Source organism: Lytechinus pictus, chromosome 3, assembly GCF_037042905.1.
Source record: "Lytechinus pictus isolate F3 Inbred chromosome 3, Lp3.0, whole genome shotgun sequence".
In the NCBI taxonomy this organism is placed as follows: Eukaryota; Metazoa; Echinodermata; class Echinoidea; order Temnopleuroida; family Toxopneustidae; genus Lytechinus; species Lytechinus pictus.
Window position 1 is genome coordinate 19,365,149 of NC_087247.1, and position 25,798 is coordinate 19,390,946.

The following is a 25,798-nucleotide window of genomic DNA, read 5'->3' on the forward strand; positions in this document are numbered from 1 at the left end:
AAAGCTCTGTCTTGAAGGATCTCTTTCTGAATTCAGGTCATAAGCATTATATCCAGTTTCATCAAAGTAATTAGATAAAAATTACTCATCATTACAAATTGCATTAGATTTAGTGAAAAGCATCACAATATATATATAAATACCAAATTCTGTATATAGGCCTATACATCATGTACATGAACATTGAATGATAATATATAAAGCTGGATTGGTGATGTATTCCAAATGATTCATGATGTAGTATTATTGTATATATATATAATAAAAAAAACCTTGTATCTCAATTAATATACAAAAGTATTGGCCTCATCGCAATAAAAGGGTTAGTACACGAGATTTTGAAATCGCACATAACATGCATAATTTGTGTTACTTTTTGCTTGTTTCTTTCTTTAATAAGTTTTTCAATCTCTCTCTATATATGTTTTAGAAAGATTATATGTTTAAATTGATGTATATTTTCTGTTATAATGAGATATGTTTAAGTGGACTTCAGGGAATGGTCGTACGCAGCAAGGGGAAAGGGGGGGGGGGGCAAATTCCCGATCAGCTGTTGTGAAAACACATTTTTTCCTTAACATTTCATGAAAACTATGAAAAATGTGAGATGTGCACCAAATACTTTTATTACACTTGTAAAAAAATTAATCGCCCCATTGAGCAGCTCGGTCCGTTTACTCTGTCGTTTTTATTTTCTTTTCAAAAATATGTTCGAGTCTTGCCCCCCCCCCCCCGGAAATATTATCTGCGTGTGGTCATGCAAAATGGCATGACTGGAAATCCTACATTTTGAAAAGAGCATTTGACATGGTCGACTTTACCCCTTTTTCAACATTTTCTTTTATGGCGCCGGTGAAGTGCAAAAATATGTGCGCCGCTCGGCAGTACGCCCCCACCCCCTTCGCCAGAAGCTGGATTCGCCTATGCTTTCCCCAATTTTTTTTTCTCTCTCGCTTTCTTTTCACTATTATTTTTTCCCCTTTTTGTCTCCTTTAATTATCTGTTGTATTTTATCCTTTCTTCGTGGAGCCCCCACCCTCATACATCTTTGTTTAGTCTTTTTTATCATCCATGACCAAGCATTTATCATCCCTGAAATCAAATCTCTGCTTACACTCCATCTCCTATAGTGTTCCTTTAATTGCGTTCTGTTCGAGAAATCAGCGTCATTCAAGCCTCGCTTCTTAGCTGGTCTCTTTTTTCATAGCTGTTTTTTTTTTCTTTTTCATTTTAAGCATACATACAACTATACTCCTAAAAAGGTTTGATTTATGTATTTTCTTTTCTTTAGATTATTTGCATTTTTATTACCAATTTGCAAAAAATAAGCTACTTTGGGGGTTATGATTGATTTGTCTTGATTTATGTAATTGATTTTTATTTGTGTTCCTCTAATTTGTATGTTGAAAAAATAGATATTATATTTTCAATTTAAACAAGTATGGTTAGTCATTGAAGATCCAATAATAAAAATCAAACTTCCTTACACTCTGAAAACACTGAATAAAATTTTACCCAATATTGGGTAGACAGGGAACATGCATGTTTGCTGTTTTTTTTGTTTTACCCCATATTGGGCTAAATGCATGTTTTAAAGGTCAAGTCCACCCCAGAAATTTTTTGATTTGAATCTATAGAGAAAAATAAAACAAACATAACGTTTCAAATTTCATCAAAATCGGATGTAAAATAAGAAAGTTATGACATTTTTAAGTTTCGCTTATTTTTCACAAAACAGTTAAATGCACAACTCAGCGATATGCAAATGAGAGAGTCGATGATGTCCATCACTCACTATTTTTTTTGTTTTTTATTATTTGAATAATACAATATTTCAATTTTTACAGATTTTAAAATAAGGATCAAGTTAACTTAAACATAAACTGTTAAAATAATGGTTATTCCACATGTTCAGGGACAAATGAAAATTTATTGCACTTGACAAGGAGGAGAAAATTAGAATATTACATATTTCATATAATAAAATACAAAAGAAATAGTGAGTGGGTGACGTCATCAGTCTGCCAATTTGCATACCGACCAGGATGTGCATAGAACTGTTTTGTGAAATTAAGCGAAACTTTAAAATGTCATAACTTTCTTATTTTACATCCGATTTTGATGAAATTTTCAGCGTTTTGCTTGTTGGATTTTTCTCCTTTTTTTCAAATCAACTTTTTGTTGGGGTGGACTTGTCCTTTAAGGGTAAATTTCAACGCAGCATTGCGTAAAATACAAAAAAAATTGGTATCTTTTCACCCAACCATCACACATGTTCCCATTTTATCCAATAGTGGGTATAGTTGGTAAACCCTTTTTAGAGTGTATTTAGCAAACTGTTAAACAAATACATGTAGATAAAAAGTTTGTAATATATTGTAAACAAAAATCAAATCTAGCAGTGTTCTTACTGTGAATAACGTTAAGACCTCCTTTAGACCAAGCTTACCAAAGGAACTAAGGGAAAAATAATAACAATGCAGTATTCAGTTCAATTCATTTTATTTCATTCACAGTAAATAAGAAACAAACAAATGTAGAAGGGCCTATGTATTAAGGAAATACCATAATACATTGCACTAAACATGACACATACAAATTTATCATATTTAGCGTGGATGGAGACAGCTATGGAAGTCGTATACTAAGACTTGTTCTTCCATAGCTGCCCCTAAAAAAGTTAAACTCAATACTTACTGGTATTTATTAACATTTTCGGAATTTCGGAGCCGGGGCGTTCTAATGACCCCCCCCCCTCCCCCCCCCCCTCCCTCCATGACCACCGTTTCGCGATGTATGATTCTTCGTATTTTAGTAGTAAACTTTTTTATACAAAACTTTAATTTTGTGTTAGATTTTGAAATAAAATTCAGAAAATGTTATCACATTCCACGCTCTTTTCTTTCCCGGTTTCAACCTTTTCTTGGTCTCGAAACTTTGGGGGTCCATGTCCCGTGCCCCACCCCATCTGTCTGCTTTGGATGAAGGGTGAACTATCCTACAAAGTTCAACGGGTTTAGAGGAGAGGGCGCGCCACAGATTATCTGAGAAGATCATATCATGGACATGTAGTCGGTCCATGATCGTATATTGATTCCTTTCTGTGACTGGCGTATCAATTTGATAAAGATCAGGGCTTTCCCCAAGATTTTTACAAATAAGTCTTAAAAACATCAAGTTGTTTTTACCCATTAAACTATTTGCAAAATATATGAGATAAATATTTCATCTACATAATTAGTTTTAGCGTTGACAAAACTTTCCAAAACAAAACCATTACATACATGAACAACAAAACAGATGCAGTGCAAAGTTGCACAATCTTGCTTCATTCTAATATCCAAGAGCTATCACAAAGCCATATTACTTAAGGCAAAGGTAAAGTTTAACCTACAAAAAGGGCTATATTTCCCAATTGATCAATCGTGATCCTCAATCATTAATTGTTATTAACATTTTGGCATAGTTTTGTAAGCCGTATTATACAGGACGCAAAAAATGGAATCATCCTACTAAAGGTGACTAAGACACACGGTGTTTGTAAGTACACTGCCATCTGCAGAAGCAGATGCTTGGACAGACGGAAGTACGCTAGAGGATGTCTGCACTTCGTGTTTAAAGACAGGATCGTGGCTTGATCGGGAACAGATAAAGATGCCTTTGAGTGCTTTACGAAACCCTGGATTCCTGGCAGTGTAGATGAAAGGATTTACGCACGAGTTGAAGTAAGCCAGGTTTTGGAAGGAACGTTGCAGTGGACTCCGATGGTAATTCCTGGTAGTGCTGAACCCCATACTTACGCAGAAGTAGGCAATCTGAGACGGTGCCCAGCAAATGATGAATACAACTATGACAATAAGCATCATCTTGAGAACGCGAGTACGAGCTTTAAGATGATTTGATCGCTTACCAGCTGTGACCGATCCTTCTGTTAGGATCTTGGAGAAATGTTGGGCCTCTCGGTAAAGTTTCTTGGCTATTAGAATTTGGGTGAGAAGGATAAATACAGTAGGCAAACCAATGCGAAGACAGAGGATGTAAGCAGCATAGGCCATGTCGCCTTCGACGGAAAATCCTCTGCGAACGCACCGTCCAGTGAGGTCTTTAACATAGAACACAAAGATGCCCCTGCTTCCTGCGAGCATGAACGTCAACCAAACAAGAGCTGTACAAATATACGCTCGCCGCTTTGTGACCATGCGATTGAAAATGACAGGATGGACAACCGCGAAGTAGCGGTCGAAACATATGGCGACAAGTTGATAAGAAGATACTGTGATTAGCATCCATTGTAACATAGGAGAAGAGATGAAGATACAATAGAGACGTCCCGCAACACTTGAAGGCATTGTTTGAGCGCTCGGGCGGGGAATCATCACGATGGATAACAAGAAATCTACAAGAGCTAGATTACCCACCAGGATGTCAGTGGAGCGTCTGGAGGAATTTTTACAGAACACCACAAGGATGACCAGGAAGTTCCCCAGTATCCCAAGAATCGCATAAACCATCTGTAAGATGACCCACCAAGGCCATTCCATTGTTGACCAAGACCATTGAAATAAAGTCTTTGGTTGCATTTCTTCGGAGCGGTTTTCCTCGTAAGTAAAATTTAATAAAAAGTCGGAGGAGAGATCATCGTTGCTTAAAACATTTGAACTTGTGGTGAAGATGAATTCGTTTGGTCGACCCGTTGATTCTTTGCCAGTGCTATGTGCGAATGGACTTGATCCTGGAGAGGCCGATGTTCCTCCGAGACGAAGCGTTGATTTGTTTGTGGCCAGGGATTCATCTTTAACCAACACCAGGTAGATAATTGTGGAATAGAATTTGAAATTCATCTTCAATTATGGTAAAATACGTCCTCCTGATGAAATAAAAAAGAAAAATAATATTAAAAAGATAATTTCATTTCTTAGCTCGAATGAAAATCTTTATAAACAAGACACCGATATCCAATTTCGGGGATCGTTTCTGTTTGTTGTAATTAATTTCATAACACTTCTTTCAGGGCCGTAGCCAGAAGCATTTTGTTGGGGGGTGTACCAGCTAAATTTGCCAACTAAATTTGGCGTGACAGCGCCAACGTGAGTACAGGGGGAGTCTGATGGGGGATGTGCCCCCCCTACAATAATCACATGCTAAAAGATTTTGAATTATTAGAATTGAATTAGTGGCATTTGGTGAATACTTAAAGGTAAATTATACAAAGATATACAAAGATATTTGCACTTTAAAAATAAACATTTTGGATCAAAATAGAAAGGCTAGTGTGCCGTAGTTGCTAACTTGCAGTATAATGATATACCCTATGCATTAATAATATCAAAATCAAAGATTTTTTAATTTTTAATTGACATTCTGTGCAAGATGTCTCAACTAAAATTTCAAGAGTGCTACTGCTAACAGTGGCGTACCGTGGGTCACGGCATTGGGGGGGGGGGGGCACCAGCAAAAATTTAAAGTCATTAAGGGGGCGCGCGAAGCGCGCTCAATTGCCAGGTATAATGACCTGATAGGGACATTTTAAGGACTGTGCCATTAAAAGGATATGTATCTTAGTGATCAAATAATGCGAGCGCGAAGCGCGAGCTGAAAATGTTTGATATTCAGTCCTAAAAAGGGACATAATAAGCAAAGTTTTGTAATCATGATACGTACCTGTCTTACAAAACAAACAATGCGAGCGCGAAGCTGAAATTTTTTGTATAACTTAACCCTAAAAAGGGACATTTTCAGGACTATCTTTGGGAATTTATGAAGTGCGTACTTATCTCATCATAGTCATCTAATGCGAGCGCCAAGCGTTTGCTGATTTTGTTAGAATTACACTGGCACATGAAGCACTTTTTGTGGTCATTGTAATCATGAACATGATACGTATTTCACTAATGAAATATTGCGGGCGAGAAGCGCGAGCTGACAATTTTTGAAATTCAGACCTGAAGAGGGGCATTCTATGGCTTGTTTGTAGGAATTTACTATTTCACTAAATTAAGTGATGCGAGCGCGAAGCGCGAGCTGAAAATTTGTTATAATTAGATCAGAAAAAGGGACATTTTAAGGACTGTCTTTAGGAATTCGTGCACTGCAAAAACGCCGGTGTTGATTTAACACCAGCCCGGTATCTATATCGGTCCACACTAATGCGAACGTAAGCACAGACTAGAAATGTTTTATTAAGGCCTTAAAAGGGGGCAATCACTTTAAGTATATAGTCATGAAAAAAGCATATGTCACTACATAAAACAATGATAACTTGAAGTGCAAGGAGATAGTTTGGTGCATAATCTTTATGGGCTTAAAATACAACAGGACTATATATCTCATTAGTCAGACAATGCGAGCACCAGGAATGATGCAACCCCAACCTGCCCCCATCCCCACCCTAAGCACCTTCTGACACCATAAATTAAAAAAAAAGTTTAGTAAAAATAACTTAGAACATTTTTGTGTTTTTTGCCAACTGCAAACTTGTAGACAAGTCTACAAGTTGTAGACTGGTCTTCATGAATTTGCCAACTGCAGAGTTACCAGTTTTTTTAAGTCATGTGTTCTGTTCTTTTCAGATCTGAAACGGGGCAGTACTTGTACATCACTTTGCTGACTGGTAGAGCGTATAGTGTTCTGCCACTTTAATAGGCCCACTTTATAATTTGCCAACTATACTTTGGCTTTGGTTATTCAACTTAAACCTTGGAAATTCATCCCACCCAATATTTATGTAGCTAGTCTTGCCTCTGATTTTACAAAACTAATGTGTTTGTTAAATCGTCAATAATTGTGGTATAATTTGCAAACTAACAAGCTTGTTCATATTGGGGGAGGACCGGGGGCTTACTTTGTGTGTTATTATAGCTCCATCTGTTTTGTACTTAGTATTTTGCTGACTAGTAGGGCTCTAAGCCTGGCTACATGGACTTGGATTTGCCAATTGCATGGTTGTCTTTACTCTAAAAGTCTCGTAAAACTCTTCGAAGTTAGTACCCCTATTTTTCTTTCCTTTTCTTTCTTTCTTTCTCTCTTTCTTTCTTTCTTTCTTTCTTTCTTTCTTTCTTTCTTTCTTTCTTTCTTTCTTTCTTTCTTTCTTTCTTTCTTTCTTTCTTTCTTTCTTTCTTTCTTTCTTTCTTTCTTTCTTTCTTTCTTTCTTTCTTTCTTTCTTTCTTTCTTTCTTTCTTTCTTTCTTTCTTTCTTTCTTTCTCTCTTTCCCCCCTCTCTCTCTCTTTCTTTCTTTCTTTTTCTCCCCTATCCTCCATTTTGCCAACTGGTACATGATTTTGCCGACTGCCACGAATGTTGGGGGGGTGTCACACCCCCCTATACCCCCCCTCTAGCTACGGCCCTGAGTATAATGATATACCCTATGCATTAATAATATCAAAATCAAAGATTTGTTAATTTTTAATTGACCTTAATTCTGTGCAAGATGTCTCAACTAAAATTTCAAGAGTGCTACTGCTAACAGTGGCGTACCGTGGGTCACGGCATGGGGGGGGGGCACCAGCAAAAATTTAGAGTCATTAAGTGGGCGCGCGAAGCGCGCTCAATTGCCAGGTATACTGACCTGATAGAGACATTTTAAGGACTGTGCCATTAAACGGATATGTATCTTAGTGATCAAATAATGCGAGCGCGAAGTGCGAGCTGAAAATGTTCTATATTCAGTCCTAAAAAGGGACATTATAAGCAAGTTTTGTAATCATGATACGTACCTGTCTTACAAAACAAACAATGCGAGCGCGAAGCGCGAGCTGAAATTTTTTTGTATAACTTAACCCTAAAAAGGGACATTTTCAGGACTTTCTTTTGGAATTCATGAAGTGCGTACGTATCTCATCATAGTCATTTAATGCGAGCGCCAAGCGCTTGCTGATTTTGTTAGAATTACACTGGCACATGAAGCACTTTTTGTGGTCATTGTAATCATGAACATGATACGTATTTCACTAATGAAATATTGCAGGCGAGAAGCGCGAGCCGACAATTTTTGAAATTTAGACCTGAAGAGGGGCATTCTATGGCTTGTTTGTAGGAATTTACTATTTCACTAATTAAGTGATGCGAGCGCGAAGCGCGAGCTGAAAATTTGTTATAATTAGATCAGAAAAGGGACATTTTAAGGACTGTCTTTAGGAATTCGTGCACTGCAAAAACGCTGGTGTTGATTTAACACCAGCCCGGTATCTATATCGGTCCACACCAATGCGAACGTAAGCACAGACTGGAAATGTTTTAACAAGGCCTTAAAAGGGGGCAATCACTTTAAGTATATAGTCATGAAAAAAACATATGTCACTACATAAAACAATGATAACTTGAAGTGCGAGGAGATAGTTTGGTGCATAATCTTTATGGACTTAAAATACAACAGGACTATATATCTCATTAGTCAGACAATGCGAGCACCAGGAATGATGCAACCCCAACCTGCCCCCATCCCCACCCTAAGCACCTTCTGACACCATGAATTAAAAAAAAAAGTTTAGTAAAAATAACTTAGAACATTTTTGTGTTTTTTGCCAACTGCAAACTTGTAGACAAGTCTATAAGTTGTAGACTTGTCTTCATGAATTTGCCAACTGCAGAGTTACCATTTTTTTAAGTCTTGTGCTCTGTTCTTAGATCTGAAACGGGGCAGTACTTGTACATCACTTTGCTGACTGGTAGAGCGTATAAAGTTCTGCTACTTTAATAGGCCCACTTTATAATTTGCCAACTATACTTTGGCTTTGATTATGCAACTTAAACCTTGGAAATTCATCCCACCCAATATTTATGTACCTAGTCCTGCATCTAATTTTACAAAACTAATGTGTTTGTTAAATCGTCAAAAATTGTGGTATAATTTGCAAACTAACAAGCTTGTTCATATTGGGGGAGGACCGGGGGCTTACTTTCTGTGTTATTATAGCTACATCTGTTTTGTACTTATTTTTGCTGACTAGTAGGGCTCTAAGCCTGGCTACATGGACTTGGATTTGCCAATTGGTTGTCTTTACTCTAAAAGTCGTAACCTTCTTCGAAGTTAGTACCCCTATTTTTCTTTCCTTTTCTTTCTTTCTTTCTTTCTTTCTTTCTTTCTTTCTTTCTTTCTTTCTTTCTTTCTTTCTTTCTTTCTTTCTTTCTTTCTTTCTTTCTTTCTTTCTTTCTTTCTTTCTTTCTTTCGTTCTTTCTTTCTTTCTTTCTTTCTTTCTCTCTTTCTTTCTTTCTTTTTCTCCCCTATCCTCCATTCTGCCAACTGGTACATGATTTTGCCGACTGCCACGAATGTTGGGGGGGTGTCACCCCCCCCCCATACCCCCCCTCTAGCTACGGCCCTGACTTCTTTTGATTTAATTTTCAAAAACGATTAAATTTTCAATAAGATATAAATTATATTTAAGACTTACCGATTGGCGATTGACTGATAGTTGTTGAAGAGCTGATGTAGTCTCCCAAGCTTTCACTTTTATATAGTCTGTGGTGTTTACCGCTGTGTCATCCATTACGATCAATGCATTATTTCTAGGCCCTGGATAGTAATGTTCCAATATTGAATTACACCTTTTCTAGTTTTATATTGACTGTGATTACAATTAAATAAAAAATGCCTCTCTTTTTAATGTACATGTAACTTCCTGACATGTTAAAAAGATATAAAAAACGGTGAAACCATAACCTACTCTAAACGGAAAGAAAATATCAGTTATTTCCAGAATTGAATATCTGTCAAAGAAATCACTCAAATAAAAGTCTTTTGAGATTTCATTAAAGTTTCTTCCAACCTTCACTGTCATATCTGGAATTTTAATTTCGTGATACACGAGTGACTCTTTTAACAAAATATGCAGGTGGCGTTCATTCATTTTTGTTAAATGTACTCTGAATAGTCGAAAACTTGATACTAAAGCGGTTAATGTGGATCTGTTCAAGAATTTCTGCTTTCAGACAAGCCGTAAATGCCATTATTGCGGCCATGATAGTGTATTTGAATTAAACGATTTAAAAGGTACAGAAGTAATGGATTTGAACAACAAATCAAATTCAATAAAATCAGTATGCTAAGGTTTGAAAAAAGAGGCCCTAAGTGCTTTTCAGACATCTCATTTTGTTTAGCATCCCTTGATATCTTTTTACTAGTGAGCTTCAGCTCTCTTATAACTTCTTTTTTATTATTATTAATAAAAATAATAATGATATATGGAACTTGTTAGGCGCCATATCCATTTCGTAAGAGGTGCTCAAGGCGCACAAGTGAAGGGGGGCAAACGAAATTACAAGTAACAGAAAATCATCGATAAAATGAGTTAAAGAGGTCGGTTTTTAGCTTAATCTTAAATGTTTCGACACTCTTGCTATCTTGGATCTCTCGTGGGAGGGAATTCCATAGTGAGGGCCCTGCATGGATGAATGCCCCCCCCCCCCACACACACACACTTTGTTTTACATTTTGGAACTGTAAGAAGACCTGGGCCCTGTCTTACAAAGAGTTACGATTGATCGTTACTCTATGGAATTCATCAGTGTCATAATTTTTTTCTACAGGAAATGTGCATAATGTCCTTTGTAAACAAAAATAAGCACACTGAATTTTCAAGACAACGATGAATGCATGAATATACATCATAGTTAGAAACATGCGTAGTAAACATCCATATAGATGTTGACATTGCTGGCCGTCCATAGTTGCGATCGATCGGATCAATCGCAACTCTTTGTATAAGACGTGGCCCAGATTCACTGCATACGGAGCGTAGAAGCCTAGATGGTGTGTAGAGCAAAGTTGTACTGTGGAGCAGAGCCCAGTTAAAAGCCCCCTCGCGCCTGACCGAATGTAGGCGGACGAAGGGTGACGAATGGGAAAAATGCACGAAATGCACGCGAATTCAACGAATTCAAATAAAATTTCCGTCAAATCATGCGATCAGTAACTATTCTCAAATTTTATCAACGGTAAGCGAATGATAAATATTACATGCGAAGGATATCGATATTTCGGTTCACCTCTTTGATTAAATTGCAGCCGAAGGCGAGCGAAAGGTTGGTATAACCCAATAAGACGAACGAACAGTGAGCAATGGTTTGATATGGTGTGCGATTAGAAACGAAGACGAGGGAATAGATCGGACGTTCTTGTACGTTTGTGTCATCGTGTTGCTTCGTTAAGGGTTCTTTCGAGATCGGTCCACTTTGGCAAAAGCGCGATGAGGGACTATGCGCGACAATAACGCACGAACGATAAACGAACGATTACCGCAGACTAAATAAGAGATGCGAATTCAAACAGATGACCAACGATTTTTCAATTCGTCGGAAATTTTTAAACATGTTCGAAATTTCCGCGCGAATTTGAATAATCGCAGCTGTTAGTTCAGAAGGTGTACGAACCCAAACACGAAGGGTAAATATGATTTACTATCACTTACCATTGAAAACGATGAAGAAAAAAATGCCTTTCGCCAGCCATCGCAAGGCATATTTTTGGCAATTCGGTTAGGTGTGAGGGGGCCTTAAAGGATTTCGAATTTGCCGCGTTCACTCATGGGCAACCAATGTAAAGATTTAAGAAAAGGAGTGATGTGGGTAAATTTGCTACGAAGTGTCACTATACGAGCAGCAGAATTTTGTAGTTTTTGCAAACGAGTAATTTGAGACTGGAGTAGATTAAATAAATGGGTTACACTTCGTAATTCCGAAGGTTCTTTATTTCGAAGGTTCGTAATTCCGAAACACGCAAATTGCCTATACCTCGATGTTCGTTAATCCGAAAACGTAAAAGGGTTTGTTAATCCGAACATTTGTGGCGTTATTCCGAAGGTTCGTTATTCCGAAGGTTCGATAATCCGAAAACGAAATAAGGTTCGATGTTCCGAAGGTTCGTTAATCCGAAAACGAAATAAGGTTCGTTGTTCCGAAGGTTCGTTAATCCGAAAACGAAATAAGGTTAGTTAATCATTTAGTTTTCGGACTAACGAACCTTCGGAATTACGAACCTCATTTCTTTTTCGGATTAACGAACCTTCGGAATTACGAACCTCACTTCGTTTTCGGACTAACGAACCTTCGGAATTAAGAACCTTCGGAAATACGAACCATAACCGAACCTTCGGAATAACGAAGCTTCGGAATTACGAATGTATGCGAAATAAATGTGCATTGCCGAAATCAAGACGAGACTAAAATTAATCAATGAATGACCAATTTTCTCTGTTGCGTCAAGAGTCAAATATTTGCGTGTGAACCCTAGGTTGCGTAATTGATACCGTACAGATTTACAAGTGTATTGAATACGAGAACCATCGATCTTGTTTGAGTCGAGAAACATACCAAGATTGTTTTAGAAACTTCAATAATGTGGTTGGCAAAAGAAATGGATGTAATTTGTATTCTAGACAGATGGGTTATTAATGAAATCATATTATACAGTACGTCCCACAAAAAACGAAACCGAGATTTATCGATGATTTATCATAATTTAATCACAAATACAATAGACAAATGACCTACCATTGTAAAGCTTACAATCTCCACTTTCATCTAAAATTACTTAGATTATTTCTCCTTCACGCATGAGTGAGCAACAAGAATTTGAAGAGGGGATACCAAAATGTCACTTGGCGGGCTGTATCTGGGATTCAAAAAAAAAACCACATATTTAAAAAGTTCAATATCTGCTCTCTAATTTGATACCTCAATTACAGAGAATGGTCAAGAAATAACAAAGTTCTGGTTATTTGAAAAAAGGCTTGAATTTCAACAATTTCATAAAATGAAGAGGTTTTACAGGCTATCGTCCAGACTTACTCAAGACTCTGTTTTGTTGACGATCGCCATGCATTAAGTCTTTTGTTAACCGTGCGATAGCTTCGCTGGGAAACCTGTTAAAACACGTTTATTTAATGAAATTATGGAAATACAAGCATCTTTTCGAGGGAACAGAACTTGTTTACTTCTTGACCATTTTCTGTGATTAAGGTATCAAAATGAAAGAGCAGATATTGAACTTTTTAGGCATGTGATTTTCTTTTTGAAATTCAGATACCCCCCGCCAAATGAGTTTTTGGTATCCTTTCTTCAAATTGTTTTTGCTCACTCATGCGAAAATGTGGAATATTCTAAGTAATTTCAGATGAAAGAGGAGATTCTAAACTTTACAATGGTAGGTCATTAAATTTTGTCTATTGCATTTATGATTAAGTTATGATAAATCATCGCTAAATCTCGGTTTCGTTTTTTGTGGGACGCACTGTATAACGATAACCCCTTCAAAAGTTATCCGCGTCCCCTTGTTACTTTCAACGACTATCTTTTTCACGCATGCAATATGACAGTTCTATATCAAATTCAACATCTTTTACAAAGGAAAACCACTGTTTTGACGTTTTATTGACGAGAATTACCAATTGAATCTTGGGATACTCATATACCAGTATAACAACCACGAATTACCCTCCGTTTTTAACAATATATTTCGAGTAAATAATTAAAGTAGCCATTACTCAACTATATACAAATCACGTTGTATCACTTGCCAAGGACTCGAACAGCACTTACACAGAACACTTTCATATTGACTGCCCAAAATATTGGAATTCCCTTCCTCTGAATATAAGAGAGAGTTAAAGCTAATGTACATTTAAACTTAAAGTTAAGAAATTGCTTTTTGCCTCCTACTCCCAACAGCCTCCCTGGAATGTTTGACAATTATACAGATCCCATCTACGACCCTTTCCTCATTTTTTTTTTCTCTCTCGCTTTCTTTTCACTATTATTTTTTCCCCTTTTTGTCTCCTTTAATTGTCTGTTGTATTTTATCCTTTCTTCAAGGCGCCCCACCCCCATACATCTTTGTACAGTCTTTTTTATCATCCATGACCAAGCATTTATCATCCCTGAAATCAAATCTCTGCTTACACTCCATCTCCTATAGTGTTCCTTTAATTGCGTTCTGTTCGAGAAATCAGCGTCATTCTATCCTCGCTTCTTAGCTGGTCTCTTTTTTTCATAGCTGTTTTTTTTCTTTTTCATTGTAAGCATACATACAACTATACTCCTAAAAAGGTTTGATTTATGTATTTTTTTCTATAGATTATTTGCATTTTTATTACCAATTTGCAAAAAATAGGCTACTTTGGGGGTTATGATTGATTTGTCTCGATTTATGTAATTGATTTTTATTTGTGTTCCTCTAATTTGTATGGTGAAAAAATAAATATTACACTATAAAAAATGAAATGCTAATTTAGCACTTACAGTGCTTGCATATTGACTGCACTACGAGTGCTGATTTTTTTAGTTCAAATTTAAACTAGAAAATCAGCACTCGTAGTGCAGTCACATACAAGCACTTTAGAGCACTTTTAGAGTGTATTTAGCAAACTGTTAAACAAATATATACATGTAGATAAAAGTTTGTAATATATTGTAAACAAAGTTAAAAAATCTAGCAGTGTTCTTACTGTGAATAACGTTAAGACCTCCTTTAGGCCAAGCTTACCAAAGGAACTAAGGGGGAAAATAATAACAATGCAGTATTCAGTTCAATTCATTTTATTTCATTCACAGTAAATAAGAAATACACAAATGTAGAAGGGCCTGTTACAACCGATAATGTCGCAGATTGCGACATTATGCCAAGAGCGTCCGACGCATAATGTCGCAGTCAACGCATAATGTCGTAGTTTTTCTAACGCATAACGTCACATGTCACAACGCATAATCCCGGGGGGGGGGGGGTGGGCACGCAGTATATAATGCATAGTGGGTATGTGCCGCGGAGGGGACCCCCTTTTTAAACTCAAATTTCCGTTCCGAGGCATAGCATTTTTGTCTTATTGAGAAAAAGAACAAAGAAAGCCGCTCTAAAGCATAGCATTTTCTTCTTCTCGAGAAAAAAGAAGAAAAAAAATCCGCTCCAGGGCTTCGCATATTTTCCGTTACGCCGTTCTGGTCGCAATTTTGGTGAAAAGCGACCGCAGCTCGCTGTCTGACCATCGCCTCTGCGCTAGCGCGCCCGGCAGTCGTGCCGCAGCCCAGCTGCATGCACGTTCCATAGGGATGCATACGCACTCGCACGCAGGCGACCGTTCCAAGGACCCCCGTTTTCACAAACATTTGTAGTTCCGAAGGCCGATCCGAGGACCCTCCTTTTTACAATAAGCCCGCTCCAAGGCCCCCGTTTTTTGTCTCGCCCGCGGCACACCCCCACCACTTTTTTGGTCGAGTCCCCCCCCCCCCCGGGCGCATAATGTCGCAGCAAATTGTCAACGAATAATGTCACATGTCGCAACGCATAATGTCACAGTGGTATTTTCTTCAGGACTCGAGCTACAGATAAGATATAAAATATGCTTTCACTAAGTATTTTGAGACACGAGAAAGAGAATAAGTGATTTGGAAGTCAGGATTACTCTTTGTATGGATATTTATCGGTTTTATTGCCATTTCGTCTACGGTACTGCCTTTTTCCCACTATCGCATGGTCTGATATCATTTCATATACCATTAGTTAGTCAACTATCACCATAGTCCAATAACCATTTCGTCTAATTACCATCTCGTCTAATAGCCAGTTGGTCTAATAGCTGTTTTGTTTATTATCATTTAGTATAATTGTATTTTTTTCAATTGGTCCAATATCCACTTTGTCCAATATCATTACTTCTATTACCTTTTGGTCTAATAGCCAATTGGTCTAATAACCACTTGGTCTACTCTCATTTCGTCCATGTTCCATTTGGTCTAACTTCAGTTGGTTCACTATCACTTTGTCTAATCCCATTTCGGCTAACAATCATTTGGTAGATTTGCCATGGGTCCAACCACCAATAGGTCTAATCACCATCTCGTCTAATCATCATTTCGTCCAATAGGCATATTCATTTCATCTTATAACCATAATGGTCTACTGGCACTAAACCTCTACGGTGACTCTATGTATCATTGCCGATTTGTTGCAGTACTACTCCTGATTTGTGGTTCAGATCAGCTCGCGAGCGCAAAAAAAACCCTTTACCATCCGCCGACAGGGCATAGGCAGGGAAAAGGAAGGGGAACGAAAGAAAAGGGAAAAGAAGGGGAAAGAGAGGAGGGAAAATGAGGAAAAATAAGAGGAGACAGAAGAGTGAATAAAATAGGGTGAGGTGAAGACTTTGAAAATTTAAAAAAAAAACTTTCATGTCTCAAAAGAGGCGCGATAGCTCAGTCGGTAAAGCGGGGGTTTCTGATTCCGGTGACCCGTATTCGATTCCCAATTGGTGCGTTAGTGCCCCTTGGTGAGGCATAATAGTCATTTTCCTACCAGGTCCCTTGGAGAGGACCTTAAGCCGTCGGTCCCCTGGTTGCTTGCTTACAAGCATTCATGCTTTCTTAGCAACCAGGTAAAAAAATCACCATGTACTATATAGGCTAAAATTTTCGCTTCGCGCTGGCATCCATATCTACTTCAGAATTTTCATGCATAGTGCTTGAAAAAGTGCATAAATTTACCCCTTTTCGGACTGGAATATGAAGTATTTTTAGCTCATGCTTCGCTCTCGCTTTATGCTTTTTCAGTTCTGATTTGCTTTGCAAAGGGTACATCGATAATTATTACTATTACTGTTTTTACTATTACGAAGTTATATTTATGCATGTGTGTAAAATTAGGTATTGAAACTAAGTTTTGGGGCTGGCCTCACATACAAGCATTGCTTATTTTCGGCAGTCCCTCCGTTTCACTCTAATATACAAAAAATAATAATTTAAGGCAGCTTAATGTCATTAATTGTGTTTATCAAATCTATAGGCCTTATTGTGTTTTATAAGATGTTATGTTATGTTATACCGAGGTTCTACCTGACTGCTAAGAAAGCACGAATACCTGTGAGCAAGCAACCAGGGGACCAACGGCTTAAGGTCCTCTCCGAGGGACCTGGTAATGAGGATAAATGCCTTACCAAAGGGCACTAGCGCACCACTTGGGAATCGAACCCGGGTCAGCGGAATCCGAAACCCATGCTCTACCGACTGAGCTATCGCTTTTTTTTTGTTATATTCTTTATTTTTATGATATGTTTATTATATACAACATTGTGAAACGGAAAACAGTAAATAAAATGAAATGATTAAAACATGTATTCAAAATGCCTAAATTCTAGGTCTAAATTAACGCAGCTTATTCTATATATTTATAACGTGCTTGAATTGTCCAGTTTCAGATCAGAATATAAAAAAAAAACTTCTGCTCGCATTATTAACAATAATGTAGGAAGATACCTAGTTACCCATCCATTTTACAATTTACAAAACATTAAAAGAGTGTCCAGTTCTTAGATCCAAAATCTATTTTTCGGCTCACGCTGCCGTCAACTGTTTAGTTGTGTAACTCGAGTCCTGAAGAAAATACCGGTGATTGGACCCATGGCAACGATACCAAATGATTGTTATGCCCGGTTGACACTTGCACGCATTGTGGTGCCCGCATTGCCCCGCATTGATGCGTGCCAGTGCGGGACACTTTATGGCACGACTTGGCTATATCAGTTCACGCAATGTCCCGACACGTTCACGACATGTTTGCGCATAGTTCGCGCATAGTTCACGCAGTGTTCACGCACTGTCCCGACGTGCTTTCAGCAAATATTCTCGACACCCTATTTCTGTGACGTATCTAGCGCAAATTTAAATATTCAACGTTCTGGTGTTGACACCCTCTACGTTCGTTGATTAGAACGACTCACATTGATCACGTGGTCTGTACTCACAATTTTGCGCATGTCATTCGCGAACTATGCGTGAAGTATGCTTGACCTATGCGCAAAGTATGCGCGACCCTGTCGTGAACTAGTCGCGAACTGCGTGCCACTACCCCGGGGGTGGGGTACCCACTGTTTTTACGCCACGCACTGGCACGCATTGGCACGACTTGTTTGCGCATAGTTTGCGCACAGTTCACGCACTGCTGCAATGCGGGAAGTGCGTGGCAAAATTTTCAACATGTTGAAAAATTTTTTTCGCTCTTCACGCATTGCTGCGCATTGCCGCTCATCGTCCCGCCCCTTCCCGCAAGTGTCGACGCATTGGCACGCATGACGCAATATCAGTGCGTGAACTATGCGGGAACCGAAAATCGTGAAAGTGTCAACTAGGCATAGCCGAAATGGGTTTAGACAAAGTGATAGCGAACCAACTGAAGTTAGACCAAATGGAACATGGACGAAATGAGAGTAGACCAAGTGGTTATTAGACCAATTTGCTATTAGGCCAAAAGGTAATAGACGTAATGATATTGGACAAAGTGGATATTGAACCAATTGAAAAAAAATACAATTAGACTAAATGATAATAAACAAAACGGCTATTAGACCAACTGGCTATTAGACGAGATGGTAATTAGACGAAATGGTTATTGGACTATGTTGATAGTTGACTAACTAATGGTAGACGAAATTATATCAGACCATGCGATAGTAGGGGAAAAGGCAGTAGACGAAATGGCAATGAACCGATAAATATCCATACAAAGAGTAATCCTGATTTCCAAATCACTTAATTCTCTTTCTCGTTTCTCAAAAAAATTAGTGAAAGCATATTTTATATCTTATCTGTAGCTCGAGTCCTGAAGAAAATACCGCTGGGACATTATGCGTTGCGACTTGTGACGTTATGCGTTAGAAAAACCGCGACATTATGCGTTGACTGCGACATTATGCGTTGGTGCGATTATCGGTTGTAACAGGGCCTATGTATTAAGTAAATACCATAATACATTGCACTAAACATGACACATACATATTTATCATATTTAGCGTGGATGGAGACAGCTATTGAAGTCTTATACTAAGACTTGTTCTTCCATAGCTGCCCCCTAAAAAAGTTAAACTCAATACTCACTGGTATTTATTAACATTTTCGGAATTTCGGAGACGGGGCGTTCTAATGACCCCCCCCCCCCCCTCCATGACCACCGTTTCGCGATGTATGTTTCTTTGTAATTTAGTAGTAAACTTTGTAATACAAAACTTTATACAAAAAATTTTGTGTTAGATTTTGAAATAAAATTAAGAAAATGTTATCACTTTCCACGCTCTTTTCTTTCCCGGTTTCAACCTTCTCTTGGTCTCGAAACTTTGGGGGTCCATGTCCCTTGCCCCACCCCATCTGTCTGCTTTTGATGAAGGGTGAACTATCCTGCAAAGTTCAACGGGTTTAGAGGAGAGGGCGCGCCACAGATTATCTGAGAAGATCGTATCATGGACCTGTAGTCGGTCCATGATCGTATTGATTCCTTTCTGTGACCGGCGTATCAATTTAATAAAGATCAGGGCTTTCCCCAAGATTCTTACAAATAAGTCTTCAAAACATCAAGTTGTTTTTGCACATTAAACTATTTGCAAAATATATGAGATAAATATTTAATCTACATAATTGGTTTTAGCGTTGACAAAACTTTCTCGCTCTCTATAACAGTCCTACATTAACTATTACATAAATGAACAACAAAACAGATGCGTATTGTACGTATTTAAGTGCAAAGTTGCACAATTTGCAACTTGCTTCATTCTAATATCCAATAGCTATCACAAAGCCATCCATATTAATTAAGGCAAAGGTAAATTAAAACCTTTAAAAAAAAGGCTATATAGTTAAATTTCCTAATTGATCGATCGTATTCCTCAATCAATGTTAATAAAATTTTGGCATAATTTTGTAAGCCGTATTATACAGGACGCAACAAATGGCATCATCCTACTGAAGATGACTAAGTCGCACGGTGTTTGTAAGTACACTGCCATCTGCAAAAGCAGATGCTTGGACAGACGGAAGTACGCTAGAGGATGTCTCCACTTCGTGTCCAAAGACAGGATCATGGCTTGATCGGGAACAGATAAAGATGCCTTTGAGTGCTTTACGAAACCTTGGATTCCTGGCAGTGTAGATGAAAGGATTCACGCACGAGTTGAAGTAAGCCAGGTTTTGGAAGAAACGATGCAGTGGACTCCAAATGTAATTTCTAGCAGTGCCGAACCGCATTTTTGCGCAGAAGTAGGCAATTTGAGACGGTGCCCAGCAAATGATGAATACAACTATGACAATAAGCATCATCTTGAGAACGCGAGTACGAGCTTTCAGATGAATTGATGGCTTACAAGCGTTGGCAGATCCTTCTGTTAAGATCTTGGAGAAATGTTGGGCCTCTCGGTAAAGTTTCTTGGCTATTAGAATTTGGGTGAGAAGGATAAGTACAGTTGGCAAACCAATGCGTAGACAGATGTTGTAAGCAGCAAAGGCCATGTCGCCTTCGACTGAAAATTCTCTGCGAACGCACCGTCCAGTGAGGTCTTCAACATAGATCCCAAAGATGGGCCTGCTTCCTGCGAGCATGAACGTCAACCAAACAAGAGCTGTACAAATACACGCTCGCCTCTTTGTGACCATGCGATTGAAGGTGAGAGGATGGACAACCGCGAAGTAGCGGTCGAAACATATGGCTACAAGTTGATAAGAAGATACCGTGATTAGCATCCAATGTAACGTAGGAGAAAAGATCAAGCGACAATAGAGATGTCCCGCAACACTCGAAGGCATTGTTTGAGCTTTCGGGTGGGGAATCATCACGATGGATAACAAGAAATCTGCAAGGGCTAGATTGCCCACCAGGATGTCAGTGGAGCGTCTGGAGGATTTCTTCCAGAACACCACAAGGATGACTAGGAAGTTCCCCAGTATCCCCAGAATCGCAGAAACCATCTGTAAGATGACCCACCAAGGCCATTCCATTGTTGACCAAGACCATTGAAATAAAGTCTTTGGTTGCATTTCTTCGGAGCGGTCTTCCTCGTAAGTAAAATTCAATAAAAAGTCGGAGGAGAGATCATCGTTGCTTAAAACATTTGAACTTGTGGTGAAGATGAATTCGTTTGGTCGACCCGTTGATTCTTTGCCAGTGCTATGTGCGAATGGACTTGATCCTGGAGAAGCCGATGTTCCTCCGAGACGAAGCGTTGATTGGTTTGTGGCCAGGGATTCATCTTTAACCAACACCAGGTAGATAATTGTGGAATAGAATTTGAAATTCATCTTCAATTATGGTAAAATACGTCCTCCTGATGAAATAAAAAGGAAAAATAATATTAAAAAGATAATTTTATTTCTTAGCTCAAATGAAAATCTTTATAAACAAGACACCGATATCCAATTTCGGGGATCGTTTCTGTTTGTTGTAATTAATTTCATAACACTTCTTTTGATTTAATTTTCAAAAACGATTAAATTTTCAATAAGATATAAATGATATTTAAGACTTACCGATTGGCGTTTGACTGATAGTTGTTGAAGAGCTGATGTAGTCTCCCAAGCTTTCACTTTTATATAGTCTGTGGTGTTTACCGCTGTGTCATCTATTACGATCAATGCATTATTTCTAGGCCCTGGATAGCAATGTTTCAATATTGAATTCCACCTTTTCTAGTTTTATATTGACTGTGCTTACAATTAAATGAAAAAATGCCTCTCTTTTTAATGTACAGGTAACTTCCTGACATGTTAAAAAGATTTAAAAAACGGTGAAACCATAACCTACTCTAAACGGAAAGAAAATATCAGCTATTTCCGGAATTGAATATCTGTCAAAGAAATCACTCAAATAAAAGTCTTTTGAGATTTCATTAAAGTTTCTTCCAACCTTCACTGTCATATGGAATTTTAATTTCGTGATACATGAGTGACTCTTTCAACAAAATATGCAGCTGGCGTTCATTCATTTTTGTTAAGTGTACTCTGAATAGTCGAAAACTTGATACTAAAGCGGTTAATGGGAATCTTTTCAAGAATTTCTGCTCCCAGACAAGCCGTAAATGCCATTATTGCGGCGATGATAGTGTATTTGAATTAAACGATTTAAAAGGTACGGAAGTAATGGATTTGAACAACAAATCAAATTCAATAAAATCAGTATGCTAAGGTTTGAAAAAAGAGGCCCTAAGTGCTTTTCAGACATCTCATTTTGTTTAGCATCCCTCGATATTTTTCTACTAGTGTGCTTCAGCTCTCTTAGAACTTCTATGGAACTTGTTAGGCGCCATATCCATTTCGCAAGAGGTGCTCAAGGCGCACAAGTGAAGGGGGGCAAACGAAATTACAAGTAACAGAAAATCATCGATAAAATGAGTTAAAGAGGTCGGTTTTTGGCTTAATCTTAAATGTTTCGACACTCTTGCTATCTCGGATCTCTCGTGGGAGGGAATTCCAAAGTGAGGGCCCTGCATGGATGAATGCCCCCCCCCCACACACACACACATTTTGTTTTACATTTTGGAACTGTAAGAAGACCTGGGCCCTGTCTTACAAAGAGTTACGATTGATCCAATCAATCGGTACTCTATTGAATTCATCAGTGTCATATTTTTTTCTACAGGAAATGTGCATAATGTCCTTTGTAAACAAAAAGAAGCACACTGAATTTTCAAGACAACGATGAATGCATAAATATACATCATAGTTAGAAACATGCGTAGTAAACATGCATAGTATAGATGTTGACATTGCTGTCCGTCCATAGTTGCGATCGATCGGATCAATCGCAACTCTTTGTATAAGACGTGGCCCAGATTCACTGCATATGGAGCGTAGAAGCCAAGATGGTGTGTAGAGCAGAGTTGTACTGTGGAGCAGAGCCCAGTTAAAAGCCCCCTCACGCCTGACCGAATGTAGGCGGACGAAGGGTGACGAATGGGAAAAATGCACGCGAATTCAACGAATTCAAATAAAATTTCCGTCAAATCATACGATCAGTAACTATTGTCAAATGTTATCAACGAACGGTAAGCTAATGATAAATATGACATGCGAAGGATATCGATATTTCGGTTCACCTCTTTGATTAAATTGCAGCCGAAGGCGAGCGAAAGGTTGGTATAACCCAATAAGACGAACGAACAGTGAGCAATGGTTTGATATGGTGTGCGATTTTAAACGAAGAAGAGGGAATAGATCGGGCGTTCTTGTACGTTTGTGTCATCGTGTTGCTTCGATAATAAGGGTTCTTTCGAGATCGGTCCACTTTGGCAAAAGCGGGATGGGGGACTATGCGCGACAATAACGCACGAACGATAAACGAACGATTACCGCATACTAAATAAGAGATGCGAATTCAAACAGATGACCAACGATTTTTCAATTCGTCGGAAATTTTTGTTCGAAATTTCCGCGCGAATTTGAATAATCGCAGCTGTCAGTTCAGAAGGTGTACGAACCCAAACACGAAGGGTAAATATGATTTACTATCACTTACCATTGAAAACGATGAAGAAAAAAATTGCCTTTCGCCAGCCATCGCAAGGCATATTTCTGGCAATTCGGTTAGGTGTGAGGGGACCTTACAGGATTTCGAATTTGCCGCGTTCACTCATGGGCAACCAATGTAAAGATTTAAGAACAGGAGTGATGTGGGTAAAATTTGCTACGAAGGGTCACTATACGAGCAGCAGAATTCTGTAGTTTTTGCAAACGAGTAATTTGAGACTGGAGTAGATTAAATAAATGTGCATTGCCGAAATCAAGACGAGATTAAATCAATGAATGAACAATTTTCTCGGTTGCGTCAAGAGTCAAATATTTGCGTGACTGATACCGTACAGATTTACAAATGTATTGAATACGAGTACCATCGATCTTATTCGAGTCGAGAAACATACCAAGATTGTTTTCAGAAACTTCAATAATGTGGTTGGCTATAGAAATTGATGTAATTTGTATTCTAGACAGATGGGTTATTAATGAAATCATATTATACAGTGCGTCCCACAAAAAACGAAACCGAGATTTATCGATGATTTATCATAACTTAATCACAAATACAATAGCCAAATGACCTACCATTGTAAAGCTTAGTATCTCCTCTTTCATCTAAAATTACTTAGATTATTTCTCCTTCACGCATGAGTGAGCAAAAAGAATTTGAAGAGGGGATACCAAAAAGTCACTTGGCGGGTTGATCTGGGTTTCAAAAAGAAAACCACATATTTGAAAAGTTCAATATCTGCTCTTTAATTTGATACCTCAATTACAGAAAATGGTCAAGAAATAACAAAGTTCTGGTTATGTGAAATAAGGCTTGAATTTCAACAATAGCCACCTTTCGCAATCCTCACGGACGCTAATATTAGGGTCCCCTAACACAAAAGTTAACGCTGGCAATTGATTCCATTGGTCAAATCACCTCTCCAGCCGAAACCATTTCGCATGCGTTGATTATGTACACAGCATGTATACGTCTGAACACGTTTTTTCTTTTGTTTACTCCTAAACAAACGATATGCCTCAAGCACACAATGTAATGGGCATTATGTTTTACTTTCCCCAGAAATGGGGGATTAGATTCGAATTCCCGGGGGACCACTTCCATTGATGAGTGGATACCAGGCACGACCATGCGGTTTCGAAAAGCACCCTACACAAGGGAAGCAAGGCTTTTCCAGATTATGAAAATGCATCTCTTAACAAGTATTTAGCTTGTGAAACCCTACAAGTATTGAAAACATATCCTCCTTTTCGGTATTTTAAACATCGTTTTTTACAATAACGTTACATAGGCCAATACGTAACGTACTCTCTCCCTTTTTACGCGTGGTCGCGCCTGGTATCCACTCTTCAATGGAAGTGGGCCCCCCGGCCTCTCGAGCTCTGGGATGAACCAAATGTGGCTTTGAAAAGTCGTCCTAAATCGGATATATCGCTGTTACCATAGTAGCAACCAGAATTTTGCACACGAAACGCAGATTGAATGTTTCCGTTCCAGATGCGAAACGAAAAAAAATCTCATGTCACACAATTTGCATTGCAGGACAGAGTTTTACGACCATGACGACGGACCCAAAAGTCTCTTCCAAAATCAACTACCGTCGCAAAAAATTAGCGTTCGCGTTCTCCAACGAAAGGTCGGTTTTACAGGCTATCGTCCAGACTCACTCAAGACTCCGTTTTGTTGACGATCAGCCATGCATTAAGTCTTTTGTTAACCGTGTGATAGCTTTGTTGGGAAACCTGTGAAAACACGTTTATTTAATGAAATTATGGAAATACAAGCATCGTTTCGAGGGAACAGAACTTTTTTACTTCTTGACCATTTTCTGTGATTAAGGTATCAAAATTAATGAAAGAGCAGATATTGAATTTTTTAGGCATGTCATTTTTCTTTTGAAATTCAAATACCCCCCGCCAAATAAGTTTTTGGTATCCTTTTTTTAAATTGTTTTTGCTCACTCATGCGTAAATGAGGAATATTCTAAGTAATTTCAGATGAAAGAGGAGATTCTAAGCTTTACAATATGGTATGTCATTTGTCTATTGCATTTATGATTAAGTTATGATAAATCATCGCTAAATCTCGGTTTCGTTTTTTGTGGGACGCACTGTATAACGGTAACCCTTCAAAAGTTATCCGCGTCCCCTTGTTACTTTCAACGACTAACTTTTTCACGCATGCAATATGACAGTTCTATATCAAATTCAACATCTTTTACAAAGGAAAACCACTGTTTTGACTTTTAATTAATGAGAATTATCAATTGAATCTTGGGATACTCATATACCAGTATAACAACCACGAATTAACCTCCGTTTTAACAATATATTTCAAGTAAATAATTAAAGTAGCCATAACTCAACTATGTACAAATCAATTTGTACCACTTGCCAAGGACTCGTATATACAGCACAGAACACTTTCATATTGACTGCCCAAAATATTGGAATTCCCTTCCTCTGAATATAAGAGAGAGTTAAAGCTAATGTACATTTAAACTTAAAGTTAAGAAATCGCTTTTTGCCTCCTACTCCC

At 38.3% G+C, this 25,798-nt stretch overlaps 2 protein-coding genes across 2 annotated transcripts; both read right to left on the bottom strand.

The window, feature by feature from the left end:
• Positions 1-3,512: 3,512 nt before the first annotated feature.
• On the bottom strand, positions 3,513-4,841 carry LOC129255815 (allatostatin-A receptor-like). The gene has a single exon (XM_054894145.2). The coding sequence runs from the start codon at positions 4,839-4,841 to the stop codon at positions 3,513-3,515; it is 1,329 nt and encodes a 442-aa protein (XP_054750120.2).
• A 14,866-nt stretch (positions 4,842-19,707) lies between these two features.
• LOC129255816 (allatostatin-A receptor-like) lies at positions 19,708-21,039 on the bottom strand. Its single transcript, XM_054894146.2, has one exon. The coding sequence runs from the start codon at positions 21,037-21,039 to the stop codon at positions 19,708-19,710; it is 1,332 nt and encodes a 443-aa protein (XP_054750121.2).
• Between the last annotated feature and the right edge of the window lie 4,759 nt (positions 21,040-25,798).